Source organism: Aythya ferina, assembly GCF_964211825.1.
Source record: "Aythya ferina genome assembly, chromosome: 2".
NCBI lineage: Eukaryota > Metazoa > Chordata > Aves > Anseriformes > Anatidae > Aythya > Aythya ferina.
Window position 1 is genome coordinate 31,222,956 of NC_140297.1, and position 19,642 is coordinate 31,242,597.

Sequence of the window (19,642 nt, forward strand, 5' to 3'; positions counted from 1 at the left end):
GAAAGTTCTGGATGAAGAGGAAGGAGAAATGTGATGATAAATGCTTTTGTGTATCTGGAAGTAAATATACTATTCCTCTTAAATAAAACCTGAACACAAACCCGTGTCCAATAAATATACTAGGTACCCAAAACAGGTTGAACAGAGCAAACCAACTACGACTTTCTCTGGTGTACTTCCTAGTTTGCAGTGACCTACAGACAGAAGTTACCATATCATTGGAAAGCATAAGCAGCCACTGGGAACCTGACATTTCTTCGGAAGCTTCTGTTAGGATGGCACCTAGAAGAGCACTGTGGAGATGATGAGACACTGGTGTTGTGTAGAAATGCAAATTTGAATGCACCAAAGGCTTTAAGGTCTCCAGATACTTTTTTGTTGTTGTTGTTGTTCTGCAGCCTGTTGCTGAGATAAGCTGAAAGCTTCATTGTGATATTTTGAAGTCAACACGACTTATTCCACTGATTACAATAGGGTCACATTTCACTTTATTTCTCTTTGTTGTTGTTTGTTTGTTTGCAATTCCACTGTCTTCTGTTCTTTCAGCCTTTTTTAGTGAACCATCCAACCATCTTTTTCAAGCTAGGTCACCTGGAAAACTGAAGAAAAATTGATTGTAGCTACATTTTCTCCTATTAACTGATCTAAGAGAAAAAAAGTAATTTAATTTCAGTTACTGCATGAAGTGGGCTGGCTTCAATATACAAATCTAACTCACTTAACTTTGCAGCTACAAAAAACATTCTTAGGGCCAGATCCTGTATTCTCTTTCCTAGTGAACACTTTACCCACAGTATATTAATTAGAGTGCTTGTGGAGTAAGGTAAGCAAGGCTGGCAGAGTCTGAGCTTTTATTTACTCTGTGTTATCTCTGTCCAAATGTTCAAAGCGAGATGGGTGGTGACTGATTCACTAGTTAAATTCAAAACAGCATGTGTGTACAAAAGGCTGCCAAGTTTCTCATGTATATAGCTATTTGTGAGAAGTATTGCTATGTGCAGACCAAAAACAATCAATCAGTTTCTTAATTTCATTTTATATCTTTATTCCCATTGTAAGTATTAACAATCATCCAAAAGACCATTTAACTTTGGTTTGGTTACACAATAGCATTAATCACAGTCCAGTTTTTTTTTTTTTGTTTTTTTTTTAAAAGCAGTTCTACTATTTCATGATCTGTTTTAGTAGTTCTGCTGGTGGTATATTTGCTTCCTGTATAATAGATTTTTCAGTGTTTGCAGATTATTTAAAAGATTGTTAAAAAAACAACAACAACAAATCCATAATATTATGAATAACAGTATATTAATCTCATTATCTTTTATTTAAGGTTAGTTTCAATTACTTTAAACTTACTTTTTTGCTGTGCTTTGTTTTTTCTCTCTTCAAAATAAGCTCACAAACAACCATGGTATCATTTCTCTTTACAGCAGTTCATTGTAGCAACATTTTAAATTGGATTTAAATCCTTTTAAGATAATGAGTTAAGTAAAACAACACAACAAAGTAAAAGGTTCTGTTTAAGCAAATGACAAGTTACACACAATCCAGTGCTAAGACTGTATCACAATGCATACATTGTGAGTGGATGGAAAACATAAAGGATTTTCTAAATTCACTTGCTTATTATTATGCAAGGAAAATACATCACAGATTGTACGTTAGTCTTCAAGCAAATAGAGTCAAGGAAATATCTTTCATTGTGTCTTTTAGAAGCCCATGAGATGAATTTCTTCATCAAATTTATTAAAGTAAAAGTGAATTCAGAAACTTATTTTTGAAAGCTGTCCTGTTAAATTATGAATACCAATAATAAATCCTTTGTTTCTTCATTTATCTGACTACTCTGCATACGAACAGACATAAATATACTTGTATGAATAAAATATGCCCATTGTATAGCCATATACAGCTAATATGAATGCTTATGTTGTACAATGCCAGCAAAGGACAAATTATTAATCAAATTAGAGAGGAGAGAGAAACAAAGAAGGAAGCAGATGTTGCATGAGACCTTTGTTAGTTGTGTTGGGATGATTCCTGTGTGGAAGAAAATGTGTGCTTTGGATCCAGAACAGTTAGCTAACAATGTGTGTCATGAAGGAAGTCTGGGATCAACATCAGCTTCTGAATTGGATTTAAAATGGACGTATAGACAGACAGTGTCTCAGCAGAACTTATTAGGCCATTGTTAGGCTTTTTTTAAGAAGCAGGGGGAAAGAGAAGGGGACAGAGGATGGAGTCCAACCCTAACTCCCTCACAAACCTTTCTCTGTGCACCAGAGGGAGTGGGACCTGGGGGAGCAGTGGAAGGGAGATGGGGAACTCCTTCAGCCAGCACAGGCATTGTCACCCTCTGTTGTTGAACCACAACAGTCAGAGCTTTTCTCCCTCTGCCTGTTTGAAGAACTGAGCTGCAGGAAAGAACTTCCCACACCCATTGGTAGATTACGGAGAGACAAATTTCTGAGTCAAAATCAGAAGCCTTATTCAAGATGGGTTTTCAAAGGTTTATCTAGCATGGAGAAGGATCCATCCTGAATGGATCAGCCTAGACTGACATTCTGCACTTTACTTGACCTGCCTATTTCATTGTACTGGCTAAGACCAGGCTAAATTTCCCTGGCTAAATTACTTTCCACATCTGGGATCTATGAGAATTTTGTGAATTCTCTACAAGTCCCCCATGTCCAGATATGAGCTGCAGTCTTCAGGAAAGCACAGCAGTAGTGAAGTAGCTGATACTTTTGGTTTCAGAGGAAAACTTGAGAAACTCAGGACAAACAGAAGGGGAGGCTCACTGGACACCTGGTGGGGCTAATTCATTAAGACCCTGTTCCAGTCACTGGAGATACGGAAGACATTAACCCAGGGCCTTCACAAGCTGAAGGAATGCTGTAATTCCTCCTGAGCCTGATGTATAGAGAGGGACAAGTGCTTTCAGGGACTGTCCTTTTCTCGCACTGCTTTCAGTGGTTATGATGCCTGGAGATAGTTAACGCAATAGCCATTCACCATTTTACCCTTCTGTCCCAAATTTCCACACTTGAATATCAATGTAGCCTACATTTGAACCCATGACACTCAATACTCTTTACGACAATTTAATACATAAGTGTAGTAAACAGCAAGAGATTAAAATTATAATCTTGTAGACAAGCTAACAGATTCCTCCTATTTCTCCATTACCTACAAACTGAATTGCATAACATTTTTTCAGTCTTATCCCTTTTCTTTTTAGCATGCATATGCACATGCATGCACATGCATACACACATACAGAGTTTGTGTAATACAGTACTCAGTGAAGCAATTGGAGCTACTTCTGAATGATTGCACATGGGTACTGGAAGTAGTATTAGCACTAAGGAGTGCTACAGCCAAAGCATTCCTTATCTGGAAAACTGGGCTATAGCACTTTGATGCCCCCATGCACATCCTTTGTTTTGTTACCCTTCACTCCATGGAGGACAGGGACTTGACCTGACAAACACTGCTTGCAATGTGCATTTCTACTGACATCAGTAAGGCTATACAACATAATAAACTCCACACTCATTAATATGTATAGCAGCAATATTAAAATAATTTCATATAAAGAATGAGAGCTGTGTTTTAGGATTAATTAATTTAATGCAGTCCTAGAGTACAACATACATGCATGGGTTAAAGACAATTCTGCGTGAAGACCGAACATTTTGGTATCCTCTGTGCACTTTTTTAAATGATCGTACTTCACAAACAAGTGTATTTCAGAATGAATTGTGCACTTTATACGTAATATCAGATTTGTATTTAAAGTATCAAAATATGTTGTTAAAAGATCTTAATAGCAAACATCATAAATCCAGAGTTTTCATCAAAGGGTAAAATGATTCAAGACCTTTGGTGAAGGCATGATGAAAAAAAAACACTTCCAAAAGCTACAAATGATTTATGGTCTTATGCTACCAACAGCTGGCCAATCAGCTCAGGGTTTCTGTCCTTTATTAATGCCATGGTCAGAGCCGCAGCAGAATTTACTGTCTCCTGAAGTGAGAAATGGTCCTGCAAAAAAAAATAAATAATAATAATAATAAAAACAGGGAAAGCAACACATTAAAAAAATGGAAAAAAAAATATTTAACATCGATTTTCAAGTATACAAAATTACCATATGAGTGTTGAAAAAAAAAATCTAAACATTTATTCACATTAGGAGAAAAAAAATAAAAAACTTTTTCTAAGGAAGCAGAATTTTGTAGCAGTATCAGTTTTCCAATCTCCACAATGACCTAAAAAGTGAAAATATTTTTTTAAAAGGCAATGTATTATAGTTGCTGGAATTAATGTGATCTACCCAGAGATAAGCAAAATGGAAGCCTGATTCTATCACTTCCTTCCTAACTGATTTTTAAAATCTAAGAGGTAGTCAAAATTTGGGGCTTTAAAACATAGAAGATGAATGCAGGACTGAATTTAGTAGCATACTTAAAGACCCATATCTTCAGTACGTACTGAATCCCATCACTATTCTACAAGCTATTTAAGCTCACAAACTCAAAGGTGTTTAAGCACTGGGACTTCAGGAGCTTAGGCTGAACTGTGTCACATAACTTTAAAAGTGCCCTGGTTTTGATAGGTGACTACAGAGACCAACACAGGTAGAAACACTAAAATGAAACTTTGATAACATGCTTCTAACTGAGCTCTCCAGCTCACGTTTGAAAAAGCCCTTTGTCAAATTGCCAAGTTCTCTTAATTGCATTAACTACAAAAGGTTGGCTTCAGCATCCTTTTCATTTGCTCACTGGGAAAATACCAATAGGTGCAGTCAGGTGTAGACATATCCCTGGAGAGAGAAATACGAGGGAACAATTTATGTGAAGCAACAGATAAAAAGAAAGGTCTATGAAACTCTTGGGAGAATCTAGAAGTTTCAAATACAAAAGGTGAACCACAAAGAGAAAGCAAGGGCTGTTCTCCATATCTGTAATGGATAAGATTGGAAGCAATAGGCTTAAGGGACTTAAACTGCCATATAAAAAATTAGTTAGGAAAGTAATACAAAGTAACAGGTTTCTGGACAAATTAAGAAACTTCATCATTAGGGTCTTGTAAAACACCATGGATACATGTAGAGCAGGTACAGTTTTCTGCCTAGGGTGGAAGATGGAACAGTTTGACTTCATATCTTTTCACCACTAATTTTCTAAGATGCTGTATTAAGGAAGAACTTGTAGATGACATCTTTAAGAAACTTGGATTAATGGAGAAAGAGGAAATGGCTTAAACAAAATAATAATAATAATGTTAATAACTGTGGGGTTTTTTGTTTGTTTGTTTGTTTTTAAGGAATAAGGCTGTAGGGACATGCCTAATCAGCTAATACAAAGGGGAGCTGCAGACTTAGAATCTGGGGCTGAAGGAAAAATGCATAGAGGAAAGATATCTCTGGAACACCCCACATTTTGTAGAATCATATGTTATCATATTCTTATTAGCTATGTGCTTTGTGTAAAAGACGATAAAAAAGCCAGAGAGGTAAATAGGTAGAATGAGAAATAGTTTATACCTGATTCTTTTATCATTGCTAGAAAAATGATATTTGCATTTGACTAGATTTTTATCCTAAAAACCATCAAATAAGTAAGCTGGCTCAGTTTGTAAAATTCCCTTACAAAAGATTACACTCCTCATAAATCTGTTTAACATCCAGTAAAATTATTTACTACTGGTCTAAAATAGTGTCTGCTATGTACTGAGCGATGCTCTCCATCAAGCTATGCAATCCAGGGGAATTCAGTTCAGCAAGGAGTGCAGAAGTGTACTCTGAGGTCCTGTCCACCCATCTTTTGTCATGGACTGAAGGTGCAAAGAGGAACTCCAAACCCACTACTCAGATTTGGTAGGGGTTTCACATCCTCATTTCTCGTGGCTCTAAATCACTGTATAACATACAAGGAGAATGGAAGCTATGTGCATGCACCCATTCAGACAGCGAACACTGCAATCACTGTCAAGATCTAGCAGCACATTTCTTGATCTCCAGCAGCGCCAGCCTCTTTGCACCCCTCATCACTTTTTGTTCAGTTTGTCTTGAGAAGCACTTCACAACTACAGACATTAGGAATTCCAAATAGGCTTCCAGCCATATCTGAAGTTGGCTGGAGGTGTGTATTTTTTTTTCCCATTTCAAAAAAAAAGAAAAAAATGCACCTGGCCAGGAATGCTCTTAATGTTTCTCCCAATAAATCTTTCCACATCCTCTGTTGGTTACTGGATTCAGTACACATTCCTTTGCAGTAATAAATTATTTAAGTTTTTGAACATAAAAGGAAGCAATAGAAAGAAATTTAGCTTTCACAGGAGGGATTCAAAGTGACACTATAAGATTCCTGTAAACTGAAAAAAGCTTTTTATAAACCTAAGCCTAAAACTAAGGCTTTAGTGCTAATTTCCATGTTCTGAAGGAAAGACGTAAAAAAATATGAATAGTATTAGCAACCCAGGCAATGTGGCACAGTAATGTGTACAGAAACATGCGTGAAGAAGTGGTCTACAAACCTACCTGATTTTTTATTTTTTATTTTTTATTTTTTATTTTTTTAAGGAACAGGCAGAAATAAAAATGCATTTACAGCTTTTACCATTATCCCATTTTTAATACTTTGATTATAACTACTATTATTATCAATATTTAGAAAACTTACTAATTCTTGTCTTTCTTAAAATCAGTCTATACCACGGCAGGAACAATGAACTGTCATACAGGATTGGTTCCTGTACAGGATTTGTCCTTGGAAGTCTGTCTTTAGAAATAGCCAGAGCTATGTTCTTTAAGCAAATATACTTTATCCTATTTAAGATAACAAATAAAACAGGAAAGGAAATATATATTTTTTTTTTTTTAATTTTTTTTTTGCAATTATATGGTTAAATTTTATAATGAAGAATATACTGCAGCTCTCAAAAGTGCGAGCATTTGTCATAGGGTCACTCCTTTTAGATCTGTGCTGTCGCCCCTTCCCAGCAGCACTGTCCTAGCCCGACCCCAGGGTCACCCGCATGCTGAGCACAGTCCGGCACTGGGGCCTCCTGGTCCCAGGTCTTGGCGTGAAGAAGAAATCAGTCATCCAAAGGTTAAGCGTGTGCTGACTTGAACTTGCTTTATTCCCACAGTCACAGCATTACTGGAAAGAGGTAGTAAATAGCACACAGAGGTGGACTCTTCCAGGAATTCCTAAATCATTGTATATCCTGTATCCTTCTGAGAATCAAAACATGCTCTCATCCTAGGAACCACTACTGTAGCTTCTAGTTGTCATGGCCTGTGCACTACAATTTATCTTTTGACAAGTATTTCTAGTGCTTACTATCACCAATAAGCAAACAGAAAAAGAAATCTTAGTAACTGAAAGAGAAGGCTTTGCTTAAAGTATAGGGAAAATGTTGACTGATGCAATGGTTAAGTTTTATCTTCAGTATTCTTTCCCTTCTTCTGAATCCTGTGAAGAAACTATTTCATTTTTAGGCCATTACTGCACATTTAAGCAGGTATTTTCAATATACACAATGATGCTCCACTTTTTCCTATATAGGCAATTTGGAAGCCAACAGTGTTTATGAAGAATATAAAGAGTTTAGATGACAGAATTAAACAACAACCCAGGAAAGAAAATGAATCTTGTGGATCTTTATTAATTTACGGTTAAACAAATAAGTGAACAAGTCTCCTGGCTATACCCTTAAAACACCTATGTTTCTGACACTGCAATGTTATTTCTGGCAACAGTACTGGTTACAGCTGATAGTGCCTACAGGGAGGCTTCAATAAGGATGCCAGGACAAATTTAATCTACCACACCTAACTCCATTGCACATACAGGCCTCCAAACCTCTTTTATATTCAATGGCATAGTACTAAATCTTTCAAAAACCTCATTATTAGTTGCAGGAAGTCAAATAATCTAGCAGAACCAGGTCTTCACATGTCTAATTGTCTGACATGTTCAGATATATTGTAACCACGATAAAAAGCAGGATGTCAGAAAAGAACGAGCAATACAAATCCTCATGTAGCCCACAAGAGCGCTCCCACATCATTGCCCACCCACTGCTCAGCTCAGCGAATTCCAAGAAGAGAACATACTTCAGTGCACTAGTCAGTGAATACATATCCGTGCATGCATTGGATGGATCAAACACGAATAGTTCTTTCACTCATCAACGAAATCTTTTAAAAAAGATCATGACCTTTAAATCAGACTCAGAGGCAGAAACAATTTTAATGACTTTAATGGCTGAGGTTCCACATGATCAACTGATGTGCTATTATCCCCCCTAAACCATTGTGATATTCACTCTCTATTCATTTCATCCAGTTGACTTAAATGAGTCTCTTGTAAAAAAGAAAAACCAAAACCCCCTAACATTTCTTGGCTATTAATAAATAGAATTTTTTTATTGTTTGAACAGATGATTAACTACATTTATAAGCTAAAAACAAAACTTTTACCACTTTATATTTATGTACTTTGGAAAAGAAAGTACTCAGAAACACTGCCAACCTTATAAACCATAAATCCACATAACAGCACTTTGATTCCAAAATAAAATATCCACTTTGTCTGTTATTAAATAGTAAAAATATTCCAACATAACCATATTGTATGATAGTTATAACTCATATTCAGAATTTATTTGATGTAGAGTTACTGACTGTAGGGGTTTTCTGGTCTGCAGAATAAGACTGGAAATGCATACAGGGACAGAGTTAAAGTTGTGTTTGGAACATGCAATGTGATATTTCACAAATGTGCATTTATTTAAGAAACTGTGAGGGTATCTGAATATTTATTGACATTCCCCTAACGATTCATTTCCTTGCTTCAATCTGTTTAGGATTTTTTTTTCCAGCTGGAACTTCAGATACACGCATTTCAATTTACATATGTACTAGTTCAATCTAAGTATAGCTGAAAAAACACATACTCCCCTTTCTCAAAAAAGACCTCTGTAGGTATTACCATTGCCTTTTACTGCATCACTCCAAAAGCATAAGACAGCCATGTTCCATTATTTGCATTCTGTTTTTACTCATGAATAGGACTGTGATGCTAGCCCCAATCAGATAGAAAACCTGAAAACATGATTTAAAGACAGCGGTAAACCTAGGGAACGTCCATACAGCTGCCTTTTTACCAGGAAAGGCGAGAGGCCAGGGCATGTGCTGGTGCACTGGCGTGCCCTCACCCTTGCTGCTCTATTGTATGCTGGCTCCCTGGCATAGTTTTGGCTCCTGCGAGCTAACATGTTCCCAGACAATGGCTGGGCATGGTTCAGGGGACAGCACAGGCCAGGGACTGCTCCCAGGAGACAGTCTGAATGAGGCCACCCTCTTTTGGGAAAAAGAGAACTTAGCCATATGGACATGAGACATGCTGTGTCTTTTAGCCTTAGGACGCGAGAACCATCCCTGGCCTGTTTTACTTGCCATTACAGATGTAGCCTGAGCATCACTGTGAAGTGACAGTTGTGCCTTTCTCTCTCTACTCAAACACATGAAAAATACATAGACCTACAAACAAATATACCCCCCAGAACGCAGCACAGACACCACATAGCTACCACAAAAACACAGTCGGTTAAAAAAAAATAAAAAATAAAAAATCAATTGCTCTATGGAAACCTTTCCCTCTAAACCACTTCAGCATGACAAAGTGAAAGACATGGAGATGAACCACACTGCAAGATAGCACTCGTGCTGTATCTCAGATTCCTGCCATCCCATGGAAAAAGCTGGGAACCAGCAGGAGGATGGCTTGATGAAGCATGCCCACTTCTCTCTTTTGCAGGGTGAGCCTGTGTGTACACCAGGCATGCCACAGGGTATGAGTGGAAGAGAAAATGGCTGCAAGAGTCTGTGTTCTGGCAAGCACATTGCAAAACACTGCATTGGCAGGACAAGAGAAGCTGCTATTAATTTAAAACTCCACTGGATGCTGCAAGTTATGCTAAGGCTAAACCAGGTGTGTCCAAAACTCACCTCATGCCACAGGCTGACTGTGTTTTACATGCAGAGAAACTGAGTAGAGAATCTCTCCTCAAAAACCTCAACATTTGAAAATTTCTTCATTCATTCATCTAAAATATGATCTGGGAAGATTAATGGTCTTTAACTATTAGAAATCAACAATATAAAATGGTTTGGTGTTTATTCAAACCTTACCATAGATTCATGAAGGAGCATTTTTTTCCACTCAAGATATGTAGTGGCATGCATCTACATATTAAAGCAATTTCCATTTGTGTAACACTACAAATTAATCTCCTTTCTTCTTAGAATGTTTTCACATCAGATTTTTAATCCATGTGCCAAAGGATCTATTGATAAGTCATATCTCATACATAATATCAATGCAACAATTTACCTCAATAAGAAGACAGCTATGCAGATCATTCTAAAAGATAAGAAAGATATTTCTCTGAATATTTTTAGCTTTCCTTTCAAGAAATACATGAATAAGGTAGCATTTGAGTTCAGATAGGTAGCTGGGTTCAGTATCACTGCAGCAGGTTCACAACTCAACCTTTGTATACACAGCCTTGCTTCTTTTCTGAACTAAGAAAATGCAATCAATTCCTCATCAGTGGATAGGAACAAAAATAATTTAGAGATTTAGATGCTCTGGATGTAAATGGAAAATTAAGAAGAGATGTGAGTAGCACTGGAAAAAACAAGTCATGGCTGTGTTAATGGAGCCTCGTTAATTATGCACCTATTAGTATAAACTCTGATATATCTGAGTTAGTTCCTGCAGTTAAACAGCTGTATATCCATACTACAGTCTACCCAAATGCAGGGAAATTGTGCATAAGTATGGGAGACTGTACTGAATCTCTCACTCTCTCCTGCACTGTTCATCAATCATGACTCATATCATATAATCATAGAATTGTTAAAGTTGGAAAAGACCTCCAAGATCATCTGGTCCAACCTTCACCCTACCACCACTATTACCCACTAAACCATGTCCCAAAGCACCAGGTCCAACCTTTCCTTGAACACCCCAGGGACAGTGACTCCACCACCTCCCTGGGCAACCCATCCCAATGCCTGACTGCTCTTTCTGAGAAGAAATGTTTCCTAATTTCCAACCTGAATCTCCCTTGGTGCACCTTGAGGCCATTCCCTCTAGTCCTATAACTAGTTACCTGTGAGAAGAGGCCAACACCCAGCTCTCCACACTTTCCCTTTCAGGCAGTTGTAGAGAGCAATAAGGTCTCCCCTGAGCCTTCTCTTCTCCAGGCTGAACAACCCCAGTTCCCTCAGCTGCTCCTCACAGGACTTGTGTTCCAGGCCCTTCACCTTGATGTTCTTCTTGTACTGAGGGGCCCAAAGCTGAACACAGTACTTGAGGTGTGGCCTCACCAGAGTAGAGTACAGGGGGACGATCACCTCCCTGGTCCTGCTGGCCACACTATTCTTGATACAAGCCAGGATGCTGTTGGCCTTCTTGTCCACCTGGGCACACTGCTGGCTCATGTTCAGCCAAGCATCAATCAGCACCCCTAGATTCTTTTCCTCTGCACAACTTTCCAGCCACTCTGCCCCAAGACTGTAGCACTGCATTGGGTTGTTGTAGCCAAAGTGCAGGATCTTTATATTTTATCACAAGAAAATTTAAAGCCATCAATGCATAAAATGACAGTATAGATACACTGAGAATAGATGAGTATTTTACATTTTCTGGAGTCTGTAAAGATTACGTCCCCAATGCCATTGCATATATTTTTTAACCAAAGATTCAGATTTAAAACTGAAGGTAAATGTCATTCTTTTGTTTAAAACAAAGAAACAGGCAAAAACCACAACACAAACAAACAAAACAAAACAAATAGGATTTGTTGCTTTCTCTAGTATGAATAGAATGGACAGTATTCTCCTAAATTGGAAGTTTTGAAACAGCTCAAGTTTTTATGTTCTGCAACATGTAGGTTACCAGGGTTCAGTTCCCTTCTTTGTGTGAGGTGATTAATAGTCCGCTGCCCTATGCCCCACAGTTTGGGGATCAAGATTAAATTCCTGTGGAGAGAGACCCAATCTACATGGACAGAGTGTATCACAAGAGAGGGATGACAATATTCCAGCCTAGAGGCCGCCCCAGGTGCCTAGGGAGCAAGTGAGAGCTGACTGCTAACCTTTGGTCCAAAGCCTGGCTGTTTTTTTATTCTTTTGATGTAAAGGAGATGGGCAGTCTATGGAGCAGACACAGCCAATGCATCTGTCATTTGCAGACCTAGGCATTGTATTTCCTTTTTCTTGTTGTCTCCAAGGGCTTTTTTTTTTTTTTCCCGTAAGAAAAAATGTTAGCATGATCATGCTAAATAATCAATAAAAAAATCTGGGCCAAAAAAAAATCTCTGAAAAAGTTGTCATAAAGAGCACTTTCAGAATATTCAGTCATTGCAGCTTATGCAAAAGTTTTAATTCAGTGCTTACCACTGTCTGATCTAAGCTCTTGAAAATGGTGAGTATGCCAGCAGTGACAGCACAAGCATCTGTCAACCATCTTCCCTCTAACTTGTTCAAGAAAGCCACCTATTGCTTGAGCTAGCAGCCAATTCTGCCACCTGCATGTGACTGGTCTAGAAATAAGCCATCTAGAAGATGTGGTAGTCTGCAAACTTGGAAGTATATTACGTGTTTGAGGTTTCTTAGAGGTGGTCTCTTAATACGGTATGATACCAAATAAGACTATAATATGAAATGTATTAATGTTAATGAATGTTGCTGTTCTACCTAACAGGTCCTATGAGATAGCACTCTGGTAACCTTGTAAAACACACCATAAGAGTTTTTAGCAGGATGGAATAATCGCTTCTTACTATTAACATAGGAAAAATGAAATGCTCCTGAGGCACAGAACGCCAGCTTTCTCTGAGAATCACCACTGAAAACTGCTAAAAAACTGAGATTAGGCTGAAGTCGACTGAAGCCGTGGCCAAGTCTTTCCTCTGGTTTCAGTAAACTCTGGATCAATCCAATGGCACTGACAAATTAATGTGGGAGTGGGATTTAAGTCTTCCTCCACACAGCAGCAGCACATAATAGTGTTTCCCTCTGTGTGTATGCATGGTGGATCTTCTGCTGCCTATTGCACTGCAAGAGTCTATAAATACTTTGATGGACTGTGGTGATCAGTTTTGCAAGCAGCCAGGAATACACAGCAGACCCACCACACACACGCATAAAGGAAAACGGGTAAAGCAGTGCTGGCCTCCTGCAAAACATAACACCCAGTCATGCAAATCACTTGCAGACTGTTGTAGTGCACCAGGCACCAACCAAGAATGGAGTAACTCTGGATCATGTATGAATGCATTTCACACAGGGGAGTAGTAGCAGAGCAAAATCCATATAGCAGACTTTAAGCCATTTTTCTCCTACTACTTATAAGCTGAAAAATATAGCACCTTGAAGCTCAGTGCCACTTGATGACTAGCCCTAGGTAAATTACAGGAAGCCAGCAGTATGTAGGAAGGCAAAAACACTGTAGAGAAGACCAAGAGAAGTGATCAGGGAACAAGCTAGGAGAAAGTGGAAATGAAGAAACAGCAGAGGTGAAAGCGAGGGTCACACAGAATTCCTCAGAGAGTTTTTCCAATAAGTTGAGCAATGCTTCTAGTTTGTTCATTCAGTAGTCCACATTAAAATATTTTTCCCTTTCTTCCAACTTACTTAATGCAATTCAGTGGAAAGATCTTCCTTTCCTATGTATTTTTGAATGCACAAAAAGATATAATTTTACTTGAGTTAAACTATGAAAATGTTCCAGGCTACCACACTATCCATCAGACATTTTCTCATGGATGATTCAGTTTCACAATCATCATCCTTTACCTTTTCCTCAACATTTATACTGCCACTAAGAGAAAAGAAACAGATATCAATACAGTAATAAAAAGTACCTTACAATATTACAGTGACATCCAGATGAATTCTGATTTCAGACAAGTCACACTTGTATAGGAACGAAGGTCAGAGACAACTGCTTCTTGTCTTTGACCTCCTTTTAGGAAGGTCAAAACCTTCCTAAAACCTGTAAATCCTTCCTAAACTTGTAAGTTTCATACGAACACTGTGTAGCAGTTCCCTCAAATTAAGTACCCAACTATCTCAATCTTCAAAATATAAAAAGATGTGCCATTGCTAAAGATCAGGAGAGATTACTATCATTGCCAGAGGCTCTATCTGATAGGAAAATTGTGTCATACACTGCAAGTAAAAAAAATCTTCAAAGACCTGGTAGCACATTTCTACTCAGTGAGATCTGAGGTCATCAGTGTAATCATAAAATTATAAGTAGGTAAGAATCACATATCCAAATGTGTCTCTTTACTGTTAGAGCACAATTTATCCTTCTTACTTCTGATCTGACAAAAACCACCTAATGGGGAGAGAGAAGGCAATAGAATGCTTCTTCAAAGAAATTTTCAGTAAGAGCAAAAAGTACATATCTTATATTAAACTTAACAATATATATTTCAAAATTATAGGTTTTTCCTTTCTGTTCCATATAATATTGAAAACATAGATTAGTTGTTACATGTTTCAAGAAGAAAAACGAACACAGTAGTTTGCAAACCTCTAAGTTGCTAATACGCGGAACAATGCATGAAATGCCTTAGCTACCACAGATTATAGAATTCTGCATACATATATGTTGGAGAGATTTTGCATAATTTGTGACATAATTTTGATATACAATTCATGACTGTGGTTTATAGTGATATAAAGAAAAACTGGGAGACTGAATTACTGTGACTGTAACAAAACAGGAAGGTCTTCAGTAAGAAGGAGCAATGCATTTGAATCTACCCGGGAATGCTGAAAACCAGTGCAGAGGAAATGTGAGCATTTTTTTTACATTATCTCAGTGTAAGGCACACTTTTCTTCCCTCCTCTAGGTGCTAACTTCATGCAGAAAATTATGCATAATAGATATCCGGCCCTCCAAAAAAAGCAGAGGCATGTTTGCATCCATTTCAATATAAGTGTTCTGTTCAGTCCTTAAAATCTTCATTATACAACTCCTACAGACTGTGAATAATCTGAAATACATGCACACGGATGCAGTAACTAATTGATTGGAAACATTCCTCTTGATTACAAATAATTTATTTGAGATGGTTCAGAAGAAAAACTCTATAGTCTGTTAAAAAACAAAATTAAAACTTCTCCTTTGGGGAAAGAAATAAATAAAAACCAAGAAATTCTGAGGGACAAACTATGTGTACACATGTGCTGTTCTATTGTTCACATCCCAGTCTTGTGGCTTCCAAACTTTTCGGATGATAACATCAGTGCAGTGGGGTAAAGGCCACATTCCATTTCTTGGTTACAGAAATACAAACCAAAGTAACTACAGTATTACCAGCCCAGTCGCTTTGCAACTACGGAGACTGAAATTCAACTTCAAACTCTACATTTTGCTATGCATGATCTAATATGTAATTGCTTTCAAACTGATCTCTGAAACCTTCAAAAGAAGCTTTAAAGTAACTTAAATGTCAGTGTTTTGGATAGTGAGACACGGTGAGAAGGAGTGGCTGTCCAGCAGCTCATTGTTAAGGATTTGATAGCAGATTTCCCTAATCTGATGTTCTTCATTGAATATAGCAAGTTGCTTGCAAATGTCTCTTTAGTTGCATCACCTCATCATTTTGTGAGAGTCTGACTACAGAATAAAACTTAAATACTTATCTTTAAGTTACACACTTGAAATTTGAAAACATTCTTGAATTATGTTAGCACGTAACATTGAATATCCTTCCTATATATTTCATTACTCAAATTCTACTTCTATGACAACATTTAGGTGACCATTAGATGCAGTTTATGTCCCATCTCTGACTTCTCTTCTGGGCTACTGCTGAGGTACTACATTCTAGGGATATGAACCGAATCCTTATCTGGAAATAACAATAATTTCTAAAATATGTTACCTGTTCCAAACTCTCCATTCTTCCATTCTCTAGTTCTTTGTCTGTTCTCCTTAATTCATGGCCTAAAGCCAGACAAAATAGAGCATTTGCCTGTGTCAAAATTTTCAGTTAAGCAATGTAGAAAGCACATAAATTTTGAAAAATTAATCCTAAAGATGGTACTTGAAGTCTGGTGTGAGCAGAGGCAATGTGATCAGGAAGCAGCAGCAAACAACCACTGTTGAATTCAACAGATGGGTCAGAGAAGAATTATAAAAGCACACTGGAAAAACACTGTGGCAAAAGTGCTCCTGCATGCTGGAGGAATGGAGAGCCCAGGATGTGGGCCCAGTGCCTCGTCGTGGAATAATGAATGGTAACAAAGGATGGGCAAGGTTTATGGGCATAGCGCAACACTTAAAGATAAAACTGGTGTCCTCAAGCCAGCTAACTTGCTCGCAGTCTGACTGTAACAGCACAAAATGCCAACATGGACTAATCACGTACACTTTCTCACTTTTCTCAGGTGCTTTTTGTAGCCCATAGACAGCCCAAGACACAATGGCTGTTCTGAGTCTGGGCCCCTACCTGACCATGCCTCCACAGCTTGAACAGCATGGAGGAGTCTGATTAAATGGTGCTGCATGAAATGGTCACATAGCTGGAGGGGTGAATACCAAATTTCCAGAAGAAACCTTCTTTTGAGTATAAGCCCAGCAACGGGAAGGCAGAAGAGGGCTCATAACTTGCCTTGTAGCTAAAACAAAACAAACAGACAAAGCAGTTAGTGCCATTCCTTAGGGCTCACTAGGAAATGTATATACCTCCCAGTTTTAAGGAGACAGATGTGCTTACTTTTAGATTCTTATTTTCTTTTAAGCTACAAGAGTTCAGCTACACCACAAAGACAGATCTCACAGATGTTGTCTTATATAAAAATCAGGGTTTGCCAAGACAGGCTTCTTTCTGTCTGCCAGTTAATAACAGCACAATCCATGTAACACAATAGCCTGTCTATATAGAAACAAAGGCACTCAAAATGAAAATATATCCAAGTGATAAAACTCTTGTGAAATATCAAAAACTTGTTTCTGTGCTTTAGGAAAAAAAAAAAAAAAAAAGGCTATTTTAAAACTAGTCCCTCATTTCAGTATCTCTTGCTGAAAGAAATAAAGGAACACAACCAGTTTTGCTTTGGCAGATGGATTAATCGTACTCCGTAAATAAGATGTTTTATTAGAAATAAAACAGATGAAATATTCTGTTAGCTATGAACACATCTCTTTTTATGAGATTAGCACTCAGGTATGTTGTATCTTGAGTTGCATAACAGAAGTCTATGTTCCACCACTTTTAAGACTTTCAAATAAATGGTTACCAAAGCTTCCTTTCAAAACATCCCGAAACCATCCTGTGTATACTTGCAACTTCAGGTATGTCTGTGACTGACTGCAAAGATAAGTTCAGTTCTCCCTTATATTCTGTCATAATAGATATTTGATTAACAGACTATTTATTAAAGTCTCTAAGGTCATGACTAAACACAATGTGTAAGAGTTCACCGCATCACTTACTCCACACTTTATAATTTGGATCATGCAAAGCTAACTGAAATCAAAGGGTTGAGAAAAAGTGATCAGTGTTATCTCCATGGCAATGGGTATTAGGCATTCTCATAAAAATAAATAAATAAATAAATCCATTCTTCAAGACAGAAAGGGAAAAGAGGCAAAATCAGTGTCTTGTAGACTGCTTGCATGTGGTGGTGTTAATATTTTTCAGCTTTCCTTAGCAGATAAATATTCAGCTAGATACAACTATTGCCAATATCTGGAAGTGATGCAAGAATCACCATGCTGGACACTAAGAAAATATCTGTATAATTCACTTGCAGGATCTCTAAAGCATTTTTAAAATGTCAACTGGTAATAACATTTAAAACAGTCACAGGAATAGTTTAGAGGGCTTAACAAATTTGTTGGATTATTTTCTAAATATAACCATCAAAAATGAAAGTAAGCAGAACACTAGTTTTCACCCTGGTAGTAGTTCTGACAGAAGTTAATAATTATAGATCCTGGATATTTGTTGGATTCTCTTGATATTCATATCTACAGAGGAAATAACCCTTATGAAGTGGTAGAGTTGTGAAGTGGTGAGAACACTGGACATCACAGATACCCTCCATAACATGATCCTCAACAAACACTGTGTGAGCTCAGCTCTTGTAGGCTGTAGAATTGCAATGCTAGAACTTTGTTTGGTTAAAAAGAAAAGGAATGGAGCTCTGTTTAAGCCTTGTCCAGATATAAAACTCATTTAGCTGCTCAAATAAGTTAGGTGTTAGCTAAGAACAAGTCTCCTGGTGCTTCATTTAGAAAGCACAACTTCTACTTTTTCTCTTTTACACACTTTTTTTTTCCTCCCAGCTTCAGTATTCACTTCCAATTTCACAGCTGCATTTTTAACTGCATGTATCTTTTTACATGGGCAATGATTTCACATTGTTCATCTCCTCAGCCTGTATTGATTAGATGAATGTGTGGTTTGGCTTTTTATGGCCATGATTTAAAAGTTTCCTCTGGACAAAAGAAGCAATCTCAAACTCCATTTCCACTAATTCCTCTCTTGACTCAACATCTCTTTTGTCTTCAACAAACTATTCCCTTGTGCCTACTCTCGGCCTCAGCTTTTATCCTGTATGCTCTAGTTCCATAAATCTGCTGTCTATTCAGTACACACAGCTATGTCTGCAGCAGTATGTTTGTGCCACAGCCTCATCTCTTAACACTCCTCATGTCCCCAGTCACAATGTCTCCTTCACATTAACTATGGAGATTAACTTTCTATTATTTTCTTGAAGTTTACCCTTTAGGAACTTCTGCGTTAACTTTTGCTACTAAGTACCCTTTCACAGGCTCAAATGGGGTTTCAGTCAAACAAATCTAACAGAACTACAAGTTGCTTCAAGGTCCATTAACAAAACACAAGCTCTCTTTTACTTGGACTGTCTATGGACTAACTCCAGTGCAATGATGGGACTTAAAAATCCTCATTCTCTGTTCCTGCTTTTTGATTAATTCCCACCGGTTTCCACATATCCTTTCCTTTAACCAAATCTGACACTAGCAGGAAGGATTTCCTGATTTTTTTTACCCTAATCTTCATCAGAAAAAATATTCTTGTCGGCACGCCTCAGTTATTTTCCTTTTCTTATAATCTTGATGCTGCACCATGTATTTTTACATAAACTACAATGGAAACGTGTATTAGAAAAAAATCTTTCTGTTTTCCAATCTCCTTAATGTTTTGAAATAATTTTCAAGCCTTTGCTCTCCTTACCAATATACTGGACAATACAAAGGACTAGTTCATTTTTTCCGAAGAATTCAAAACCTGTCTTTTCAAAATACATGTTTTTTTTTATGAAGATACATGTTTTTATTTTTTTATGAAGAATCATTAGGTCTAAAGCCAGAAGTGAAATCTTTCATGGTAATGCTTACACAACATACCAAGAGTATTATTCTGAATGACACTAGCACATTTGATTTCTTTTTCTTTTTTTCCAAATATTTTCAATACAATTTATTGGTTTCTGTTAGTAGGATGCAAATTTCAAGTGTCAATTTTAAGTTTTGCATCTTTGTTCATGCTCGATCTAATAGCCTTA

The 19,642-nt window shown here is 37.5% G+C and overlaps 1 protein-coding gene across 6 annotated transcripts in view; it reads right to left on the reverse strand.

Annotated features, from left to right (window-relative positions):
• Positions 1–3,613: 3,613 nt before the first annotated feature.
• Positions 3,614–19,642, reverse strand: part of CRPPA (CDP-L-ribitol pyrophosphorylase A) — a 125,847-nt gene continuing 109,818 nt past the window's right edge. For 5 of the 6 annotated variants that reach the window (XM_084510968.1, XM_084510972.1, XM_084510969.1 and 2 more), the window contains one exon: positions 3,614–4,047. In XM_084510968.1, the coding sequence (XP_084367094.1) occupies positions 3,943–4,047 (105 nt within the window). In that variant the 3' untranslated portion in view covers positions 3,614–3,942. Of the gene's footprint in view, positions 4,048–16,557; positions 16,727–19,642 lie in introns of all 6 variants that reach the window. The other variant, XR_014690101.1, reaches the window with a different exon arrangement.